General features: G+C 37.4%; 1 protein-coding gene across 1 annotated transcript; it reads right to left on the reverse strand.

Annotated features, from left to right (window-relative positions):
* Nucleotides 1-939, reverse strand: LOC107035409 (olfactory receptor 2T8-like). The gene has a single exon (XM_015252780.3). It carries the CDS (start codon nucleotides 937-939, stop codon nucleotides 1-3), a length of 939 nt encoding a protein of 312 aa, XP_015108266.3.
* Nucleotides 940-11,933: the final 10,994 nt, after the last annotated feature.

Here is an 11,933-nt window from a genome sequence, read left to right on the forward strand (position 1 = left end):
TTAATCATGACTTAAGGCAGCACACTGATCCATACACTTGCTCAGGGCTCCCTTGACCTCGCTATTCCTCAAACTGTAGATGAGGGGGTTCAGCACAGGGGTGAAGACTGTATAGTAAACTGACATCACCTTATCGTGGTTTGCTGACCTGTAGGATTTGGGTCTCATGTAGGTAAAAATGGCAGCTCCAAAAAAGAGTCCCACCACGGACAGATGTGAGGAGCAGGTGGCACAAGCCTTCTTGTGGGCTTCGTTAGAACGCATCTGGAGAACAGCAGTGAGGATGAGGCCATAGGAAGTCAGGATGAGGAAAAGGGGGACCAGGAGCATCAGCACACAGCACATGTACATGACGTCCTCAAAGACAGACGTGTCAGCACAAGCCAAACGCACCAGCATGGGGGCCTCGCAGAAGAAATGGTCAATCTCACAAGCACCGCAAAATGGGAAGCTCAGGACGGCAGCAGCCTGCATGAGCCCATCAGCCACCCCCAGGAACCAAGACCCCAAAATCATCCTCAGGCATGACTGCCTACTCATGAGGACTGAGTATCTCAGTGGGTGGCAAACAGCGACGTAGCGGTCGTAGGGCATGGCTGCTAAGAGGAAGCACTCACCCCCTCCCAGAGTGAGGAAGAAGAAGATCTGCAGCCCACAGCCAGCCGGGGAGATGGGCCTCCTGTCAGTCAGGTAGTCAGCAGCCATTTTGGGCACGATGGTGCACACCAGCATCAGGTCCATGAGGGAGAGTAGGCTCAGGAGGAAGTACATGGGCCTGTGGAGCCGGGGGTCCAGGAGAATCAGGAGAAGCATGAGGGCATTGCCCACGAGGGAGGTGAAGGCCATCATCAGAACCATCACAAAGAGAAATAAATGGGCTCCTGTGTGGTTGAAGAGACCTAGGAGAATGAACTCTGACGTCATATTCCAGTTTCCCATGATTTCCAGCAAGATGGAGAAATAGATGAGGTTACATGTACATATAACATAGCAAAAAAAATTTAACTCTTTTAAAATCAGTTAATTCTTGTTGACATCCATTCGTCTAGGGAGGCATTTTCACTTTGCAAACAAGAAAACTTACATCCTTAGTCCTAGGAACTGTGAGTATCGAGGCTGCAGGTAGAAACATAAGTTTATTTAGAATTGTTAGTTCATTTAGTTTAACTTTGCCAAGCTGTGCATTGAAAACAGTAATGATCTTCTTAGAATATGTTCTCCCAATATAACCCTCTAATACTGAAGGGAAACTGTAACTGTAAAATGACGTTTTGTGTAACGAGATCTGTCCTGGTCAAAGTCATAGAAACATAATCTTTACTGGGTGAAGAATAGAAAATAAAACTCCTTACTTCTTCACCCAACCACAGAAATAAGTGGTTCTTCTTCAGTTCTAAGAGGACCTAAGTCCTTAAAGGTATTTTTGTCTCTGATCTCCTGGAGTTGAAACTGCCCTAGCTTGTTGAATAAATACAATCATACCTGCAGAGATGAGGAGGATGCTAATTCAGTATCAAAGATACGGTGTGATTCAGCGATGTTACAGGGCAGAGGGAGTCCATCTCTTCCACCTCCCTTTACCCCCACTTTTTACATTCATCCCATACTTGACTGCCAATCACGATGGAGAAAGGAAGTGCAAAAAGGGTCACTCAGTCCCGAACTCCATTGCGTCAACACCACCTCTGTACTGACAGCATTCTACCTGAGAGTTTTAGTTGATTGTTTTAAAGTTAGATGTCATGGAAATACACTTCTTCCTTGTCAAATGTATTTCACATTTGCCAAAACTTTGTAATCTGCACAATCTCATATATCTAACATGCAGTTTGAACCACTAGTAACTATATGCAATTCTTAATTATAGATATCGGTATTGCTCTTCTGAAGGACTTCAAACCCTTCTAACTTTTTTTTTTGACACAAGACCTTATATTCCATTATTTCCATCTCTTTTTATTGTTGAAGATTGACAGAATTTTAAATCTATTTAAAAATTAACAGGTAACTAAGTATAACTGGAGGGTGTTGGGCAAGTGTGTTAAATTAATTTTTTGATGCCATCTTACCCATTTTTAAGTTTATTGTCAATACTGTGGTATTAAATATTTTCATATATTTGTGAACCCATCACCAATATGAATGCTCAGGACTTTTTTCATCTACTCAGACTGAAATCCACTGAACGAGAACTCTCCATTCCCTTCTCCCCAGGCCATGGCAACCACTGTCCCACTTTCTGTCTCTATAAATGTGACTATTCTAGGAACATCAGATAAGTGAAATCAAACAGTATTTGCTTTTGCTTTTGTTTTTTGATTGTTTTTTTTTTCACTTGTCATTATGTCCTCAACGTTCATCCATGCTGTAACATGAATCAGAATCTCCTTCATTTTAAGGCTGAGTAATATTCCTTTGCATGCATGTACTGTATTTCACTTATTAATTCCTTCCATCTATGGATACATGTGTTGCTTCCAATCTGGTTTCATATTTAACATTCATTTAGTGGGATATTTGATAACATATATTCATTATTTTTCATTTTGATATGGTAAACGTATATAGCCTAAAAGTGCAGCAATCTGAGATAACTTTCTGCTTATGTCATGTAAGAGAATTTCAGATATTTTAGGTAATAATTACAACTTATGTGAATTTTCAATTTAGAAAACACATTTACTTTTTTTTTAAATTTTATTGAGTTAAAGTCAGTTTACAATGTTGTGTCAATTTCCAGTGTAGAGCACAATTTTTCAGCCATACACAGAAAATACATTTTCTAATGAAGTTTCTACTTGTGTTTAATATTTTATCAAATATGAAATAATTAGGTCAACTTTTCAGCAGACATGAGTAATATATCTACACATTTTCTTTTCCGGTGAAATAAATGTATAAAATAATCAGTCAGCACAAATGTAACTGACTAGTCAGCATACTAATAGTGTTTAGATTATTTAATGGAAAGGTCAACTAAATGTGTCAATAAGTGGTACATAATTATGCTTTCCTAAGATGTGACAGTGTTTGATCGATTGTTTAATTAAAATTCTTATCTACCTTTTCATATTACGCAAGTGAGACTAGCTGCTACTAATTAGAATGTTTGTAAACCTATGCAAAGTGGATTCTAAGGAATAATTTCTAACAAAATTGACTACGGATACAAAATGTGGTAAAAATTCTAAATGAGGAATTAAGTCATCTTGCAAATAAAATATTTACAATGACACTAAGTGGAATCATAAAAGCTCACCTCTTACTACAGGAATAGGAATATTTAAGACTGTAAAGATAAATATTTCCTTCTTTTTCTTGATCATGGCTTCAGAACACTAGACATTTTTTGTCTTTTCTTCTTAGAATGGTGCTAAAATTGTTATATCTTTAAATTATAAACTCATCTCTTTTGCAATGCTACCATAGGCACAAAATATCCTTTCTGTTTATTTTTCCATGGAGTAACCATAGACTATTAAGAAAACTGCCTATAATTTTTCTTTCTATATTTTTCTGATCCTTGTTGCCCTCACTTAACATTAAAACTATCATTTCTCCCCAGGATACTTGGATGATTACTCAAACTATTCTTTAAAGAATAAAATAGTAGCAGTCAAATCATTTATGTGACAGAATTGACAGAGTCTTACAAGTGTTTTGACCTGATGTGTGTGTCAGCTAACATTCGTTTTAGTTCTGCAGCTTGTAGGATAGATAATAGAATGGATTTTATTTGTAAGACTATACAGAGAAGGTGGTAAAACTGGATTTTGCTGGAGTTCAAATTTCATAAACAAAACTAATATTTTTTAATGACATACTCACATAAGATAAAAATAATGAACTCCAATAGCCTGGGTCTGCATCCCCTCTGAGCAGCATCCTCCTAATGTCCCTCTTGGAGTGGAGAAAGCTTCTTTTAATCTTGCAGCTTCAAACCTGCTCATATTAGTGTTGGGAGTCACCTATTAAGGGGTGGGGCCTATTCCCATCTTATGTTAAAATTACTGTCTTATTACTATGTCAGAGCTGCAAAACCATGACTCTTTGGATACCAAAGATACTTAATTTTCAAGGATTTTATAGATTTCCAGAACTTCAATATACTTTCCCTATATACATTCAGAAGGTTATAATTCATTAAAAATAAGAAAAAAAAACACTTATAAGAAAATGTGAAATGTAAGTAGATGTCTTTGGAAAAGGATGATGATTTAAAAATACATTAAGCAGTGGATTAATCTGTTTCTGCCAATACTTGTTAAAACTTTGATACACAGGGAAGATTAATGAGTGTGTCGCTGAGAGACAACCTTTGGTCAAAAGTACTAATTAAATTAATAACGCCTATGGTAGGATTTATCAATTTTTTATTTTTGAATTTTGTTTGATACAATTGCTATGAGTTATGTTTCTATTAATTTGTTTCTTTGTAACATAATTTTATATTTTACATGTTTATTTGTGTCTGAGTAATAAAATGCTTGATAATTGCAAAGACAGTTACAGCAGATTACATCTTTGATGCCAACAGCCATGCAGTTTGATTCTATCTGGTCTAAGTTTTATGATTTTATTATTATATAACTTTATATTTTCAGTTCCCAGGGAAAGCGTGGTTCTTGGCTCCATTTTTACCACTCTTGTGACCTTGTCTTTTCTAAGAGTAACTATAAGCATCATATAACATAACTATAAAAATTTTTTTCAATATCTCTCTCTCATGGAATAGTTGATGGGAAATGCTGGAAGGAAGTACATGCCTGTTACTCAGATATTCTCATTAGTGCTGACCAGGTAATTTCAGACTGACTGGTTAAGATTATATTTCTTGGACAGGCTGAAATTGCAATTAGGTTAGATACTAAGTCTCAGTTTGGTGACATGTGTTTAGCACAAATACCCCAATTTTTTTTTTTGTCTCTTGTCTTTTTTTTCTTCTTTTTCTTCTTTGCTCCTTTTTTAACAAGACTTAACTACGAAATTATGGAAATTTAGGACACTAATTACAGGAACTGAAAAGTAAAAAGGATATTTAGAAATATTTAGGAGGTAAAATTATGATGATTTTGTGATTACTTATCTATGGAAATGAGACAAGAGGTCAGGTTGGGGCCCAAACATCTCATTGGCTCTAATTTATATGACACGTATGTGTTTGCTCCTTATAATGTATAATAAATAATATATAATCATATAAAATAAATAATCCAAAAGTATTTAATGACTGATAGTCATTTGTTCCAAGAAGCAACTTTTATTCTCCTCCCTATTTTAAAAGTGAGTAAAATGTGTAGCAGAGGTTAACTAAATCTTGCAATAAGAAGACAATTTTTTTTCACATAATTGACCTACACTTTGTTGTATGAAGACACTACTCATTCATCAAAATAGGAAGAGAGGGAGACATACTCTTTCCCCTTTCCATAAATCAAACTTTGTTAATTGCATCTATACGAAAAATCTAAAAGCACACAGTGTGCATTATAGAAGCATCCAAATAGATACCATTTGATTTAAAATTTGCCTCTTCCAGTAAAAAACACATGGAGACTAAACAACATGTTATGAAAAACCAAAGGGTCAATGAAGAAATCAAAGAGAAAGTCAGAAAATACCTCAAGACCAGTGAAAATGAAAACACAGCTCTCCAATATCTATGGGATGCAGCAAAAGTAGTTCTAACAGGCAAATCGATAATGATATAGGCTTCCCTCCAGAAAAAAGGAAAATATCAAACCATTTAACCTACTGCTTAAAGAAATTAGGAAAAGAACAAAGATCAAAGTCAGCAGAAGTGTGGCAATAATAAAGATGAGAAAGGAGTAAATGAAATAGAGAGACAAACAAAAGCAGTGAGAATATTAGCGAAACCAAGAGCTGATTTTTTGGAAGGAAATACAAAACTGATAAAACTCTAGCAAGGCTCATCAAGAAACAAAGAGAGAGAACCCAGGTAAACACAACAATAAACAAAGTTAAGAAATGGAAGAGGAAAAATAGCAATATCACAGATACAAAAACTTACCAGAGAATACTATAAATATGTCAACAAGCTTGACAACGTAGAAGAAATGGACAAACGCCTAGAACTTACAACTTGCTAAGATGAGTCAAGAGGAAACATACAATTTGAACAGAAGAATGACTAGTAGCAAAATTTTTAAAAAATCAAATATACAGTGGCCCCAAACTGGACAGCTCACAGAGGAATCCCATCAAACATATAAAGAAGAAGTAATATCTATCCTTCTCACAGTATTCCCCACCCAAAAAAAAAAAAAAATTGAAGAGGACGGAGGATGGAACACTCCCAAATTTATTCTCCAAAGCCACCATTTTCCTAACACCGAGACCAGACAAAGATACTATAAAAATATTACAGGCCAATATCTTTGATGAATATAGGTGCAAAAGTCCTCAAAAATATTAGCAAACCAAATACAATAATATATTTTTTAAAAAAAAATCATACACCATGATGAAATATGGTGTACTCCAAAGATGCAAGGATAGTTCAATATTTGAAAATCAATGTGACACACCACATTAAAAAGGGGGAGGATAAAAATTACATCATCAAATAGAAGCAGACAAAGCAGTTAAAATTTTCAACATTCTTTCATGATAAAAACACTCTTTCAAAGTTTTATAGAGGGAACATATCTGAACATCATAAAAACTGCTTATGGCAAACCTAGAGCTCACATCATACTCAATGGTGTGTGAACAAAAAATACTACAAACCATATCATGTGTAAACAAAGAGTGCTGAAACCATCAAGTCATCAGCAGCTGCCGCCACCCCACAGTGAGGACAGGCCTGCAGCCCGGCCCCTGCAGCCACTCACAGTGGTGCACCCTGAGGGGACTCAGAATAAGAAAGGGCAGGGCACTGGCCCTAGATGGCTAGGTGCTTGTCCAGGGAGCAATTTCAATGAGCCCAGACATTTGCTCCTTATCATAACATAGAAAAATGCTAAATTCTTGCAGATGCCTGACTTTCTTTAATTAACGGTAGTCTTTTAATGTTCCACTGCTTGGTCTTTGTTTAAAAGCCCTGTGTATCCTGGCTCTTCCACCATCTCTTTGTGGCAGGTCCCTCAGAGCGATCTGAGAGGCTGTCATCCTAGACAGAGTCCTCAGAAGTGTCGAGTGAATAAAATGTAATTCTCAGCTTTAAGGCATGTATTTTATTTCAGTTGATACCTCATAGCTGGCTTTTACCTTTCACCACTTTTTTTTTTTTTTGTCTTCTTTAGCTTTAAGGGGATGTCCTGGGACATTTTAGGAAGGACTGACTTTTCCTGGGTCTCCCCCATGTATACAGGAGCTATATACGTTAATAAATGTGTTTCTTTTTTTCTCTATTAATCTGAATTTTATTCACGGGGCATCTCAACCAAAATATTACCTAGACGGGCAGAGAAAACAATGTTTTGTTTCTTTCCTACAATATTTTCCTGTAATTTCGGGTACAATGTTTCCATCTTGCTTTTCAACAAACCAAGTCCAGAGATACGGTGTGGTTCCCCTAAGCCATGGAGTGTCAGGTTCAACAATTATGGTGTGAATCTTTCTGTGTCCCTCATTTCTTCTTGGTAGGAAAAAGGCTTCATTCAACCTCCGAGAAGTTCCCTGAGTTCCACAGGGCAGATTCAAACATTTGCTAATCTGGGAATGGAAGGAATGCAGAAACAAGGGAGGAATAATCAAGAAACAATAGAGCAGCCCTGAGGCAAGGTCCTGATGCCTCCTCAAGGAATATACACAACAATATCTTTCAGTTCTGCCAGAAAAAAGGCTCTCCCCAATCTCTGTCTCTTGTTCATGACGGCACAGAATCTTCAGAGATTATTTTTGGTGGAGGGGAAGACACTGGATTCATCAGGTTGCTGGCATTCTGATTAAAAGCAATTTTCTTTTTTGTTACTAAGGCTCTTGCCCCCAGCATCATACCCCTGCCCCTCCCTCAAATAGAAACCAATTTTTTTTTTCTAAGTCTCAGGCGGCAGCTGCAAAGAGAAGAAACTAGAACTGGTTAGAATGAACTCAGCCCATGATTGCAAAGAATTAGACTCCCAGTGGACCTTGACCCTCATTATACGCTCATTGTAATGTATTAGTGTTATGGAAATGACAGGCCAGCCAAGGAAGAAGCACCACTCGGAGGGTTGGAGTACTCAGATTTATTATGCTAGTGGGCTCAGAGGGGCTTCTGCTCCGAGGCTCTGAGCCCCTCCAAGACGTGTGCATGAGGTTTTATAGGGTTAATTACAAGCTTGGGGTATTCGGCCAATAGGCGTGGAACAGCTTTAGCAGCATCATTGTCACAAAAGTAGAGGCAGGGAGGCAGCAAACCGACATTCCAAGGCCAGATATGTCTCTTTGAAAATCCAGCTGGCTAGCAAAAAAAAAAAAAAAAAAAAACATGGACAGGGAATCAGCAAACCGATACTAATTAACTTAGATTTACGAGTTAGCCCAGCAGAGCTCAGATCAGTTATCCAACACTTGTTTCACTTAGATTTGTGAGTTAGCTTGTTAGCCCAGCCCGGCTTTTCCTTCACATTAGCATGTTAATGACGACCCGGCCAGCACCATGACAGTTGGCGGTTGCCATGACAACAGCTGGAGAAGCCCATGCAAGGGCCGAAGTCAAAGCAATTGGCTTCATCACACCCAGAAGGAAGTCATAATGGCAGAAGCCTCCCTTGAAAGTCCACAGAGTCCAAGCTGTCCTTACTGTGTGGAGGGCACGCAAACCTGGAGCTGCCTCAGTGAGTCAACTTGGCTGATAGCTCCCCGACTTGAATGCCTTTCTTTCCTCCCTTTTCCTCTTCTGAGCAATAAAGCAGGCATTCACTTTGCCTCTCTGCCTCTGCTGTGAATTCTTTCACAGCCGGCAGCCAGGACCTACCCTTTGTTTGGCCTCCTAATTTCGGGGTCTCTATCTGCTAACCCCTGTTTAATTCTACATTCCAAAGATTATTTCAAAAAACAGCCTATATTACCATTGTTTTCCAGATTTATATGAGGCTATTCTCTTTCTACTAACTCATTCTACTTTTTAATAACCTTTGTTTTGTTGGAGGTTTACAGGGACACCATGAGCTGGCCCACGTGGACGGCTGCAAGGACACAGAATGCCTGCGGCAAGAAGTTTGCAACAATCAACCACACACCCCACGCCTTTTTTTTTTTTTTTTATAAAAGGAACCTGTATTCTGACTAGAGCAGGATGGTTGTCCGAGACATGAGTCTGCCATCCTCTTGCTCTGCCGGCTTTCCAAATAAAGCCGCTATTCCTTGCCCCAGCACCTCATCTACCAATTTACTGGCCTGTCGTGCGGCGAGCAGAACAAGTTTGGACTCAGCAACATGACAGTGCATGTGAGCAGAGAAGTCCTGCTGGGTAGCATCCTTACCATGGAGTGTTCGTTTTTAGCACACAGTTTTGGTATGCATATAGCCTTTAAAAAAAATGTTACAACATTATAAAGCAAATATCTTTTCATGTAAATACTCTTTTCATGTAAAATTTCAGAAAACAAGTATTAACTAATTTTAACATCAACTTACCTTGTAACTGAAGACACAGTGATAAAATAAATAAAGAGGCATTTGCATCATAAAACTCAAAACTTGCAGGACCCTGTGGGGGCCCTCCTGGGCACCAAAGCCTTTCTGTGTCCCAGTTTCTTATTTGCAGGAAAAAAAAAATCAACTTCCTGGACTTCCCTGAATATTCAAGAGCAGATGCAAACTTGCTAATCAGGGATGTAAGGGAATGGGGAAACAAAAGAGGAGTGATCAAGAAATGATAGTGCAGGGTGGGGAAAGGTCTCAGCTCCTCCTGAAGGAATGTAAGTAACAATATCTTTGGGTTCCTCTGCAGGAACCAAGGCTCCCGGCCAGGCGGATGGATGATGGTAACTTCAGGCTGAGCATAAGATTCTTGAAACACTTCCCTGTTACCTCAACACCAACCAATCAGAGGAAAGGCACACACCCTGCACCTCTGACCCCAAATATTGCCTATGAAAACTTCTCCCTGGGAACTTTGCGGGTTTTGAGCACAACTCACCAGTTCTCCCTGCTTGACCCTTCGATAAACCTTTCTCTGCTCCAAACTCTGAGGTTTGGTTTGTTTGGCCTCACTGTGTGTAGGGCATACAAACCTGAATTTGACAACAAAGCCATTTCTAGTTTCTTATACAAAGTTTAAAAAAAGAGAGAGAGAGAAATCATTAAAATGACATTGATTAAATTTATTTTTAAAATTAAATTCAGATTTACATGAAATAGAGTTGAACGAATCAGTGGGTTGAAATTGTTTAAAAGATAAATCATTTAAAAAAATCTCCTTGAGAATCACAAGTTCTATGTTTACTAAAATTCATATTTTGATATGATTTATTAGAAATTGAGCCCAACATTGTATTCACAATCTATAAAGATTCATAATAGTTTCAGTAACATAAGCAGAAAGATTCTTTTCAAAATTAACAGACATCAAAAGTTAACTGCAACCTAGCATTTATCACCAGTGACTGAAAACACATTCAGTTACATTTATAGTCAGCAAAGTTTCTAAGGCAACAAATTCAGATGAAAATAAATTTGGAGAAAAGTAAGCCCTCAAAATATTACAGCAAATAAAGACATCACATTATAAAGTATTACTTTATATTACAGATAAAATTCTGATACAAAATATTATTAGTTGTTTGTATAGCTTTTCATAACTAATGAATTAATTTTGGGGAAAAAAACTATATTTGAGTACCAATAATGGCACCCTGTACTGCTTTCTAACAAGAGATCCCATATTTTTATTTTGTGCTGTGCCCTACAAATTATTTAGGATATGACCCTTGCATTCCCTGCCATACCTAAGAGGGAAAAAACATTTCTGCGCTAATCACTGATGGACAGTGATAATATTTCAACCAGGAAGTTCACTTGAGCTAATAGATTTTTATTGGATACAGTGTTGGGATCTGCTAAGGAAAGTAACTAAGCCATAAAATGAATGTCTAAAACTGGTTCATGAACGTTAACTGCCTCCAATCTGTTTCAGTAGAATTACGGGACATAGTGAGTGGAGAATTAAAATCTCATCTGAGAGATGTTATCGAATACAATCCAATGCAAGAATTGCAGTGACTACTTTGAATGTAAACTAAGTACGTGTGGAGTGTGGGGAATGGTTGCAAGAAAGTCCTTGATATTTCCAACAACTAGTAATTAGATGAAACTTTGACCCACTCGGGATATAATTAACTTTACAATTTCTTTCATCTCTGTTGGTCTCTCTAGGTCCTTACTGCTGATCCCCAGGTATTCCTGCTATTAAATCCCTTCCCTGGGATGCACCACTCTAAAGGGAACATAAACTTGTCATTTCCATTCAGCATGGTGTCAGGACTTCAGAAACTCTGATGAAGTCTTAGCTAAATCTCTTAAATGTAGTCTCCCTATATTGAAGGAAAGGATAACTGTTTTGGGTGTTTAGGGCTACTATGAGAAGAAAAAGAAGTCTTCTGACATTTAATTTGATCTAGACATTCAGAAAATTTAGACATATTGCAAAATAAATGGAAAGTTGTAGAACAGTGATGCTGAAAGACAACTTCAGTTAGAGAGTGTCCACTTTTCATTACATGACAAAGACCAATTTTCATTGAACACATATCAGCAAATATTACAAGTTAGTAAAATTAATAAGGAAAAAATACCATGAAGAAAACAGAATGAGGGTGGAATATATACATATATTTGCAAGATAATTTTGTCCAGACATGAGTGATTGTCTTCTCCCTTGAATTACTCTTAGTCCTTGCATTTAATAATAAAATAACATTTTAATCACTGTCTGTTGATTAATGGATTTATATCCATCTCCTGGTACCCATTAAAAACTTTGT

Source organism: Vicugna pacos, chromosome 25 (assembly GCF_048564905.1).
Source record: "Vicugna pacos chromosome 25, VicPac4, whole genome shotgun sequence".
Taxonomy (NCBI): domain Eukaryota; kingdom Metazoa; phylum Chordata; class Mammalia; order Artiodactyla; family Camelidae; genus Vicugna; species Vicugna pacos.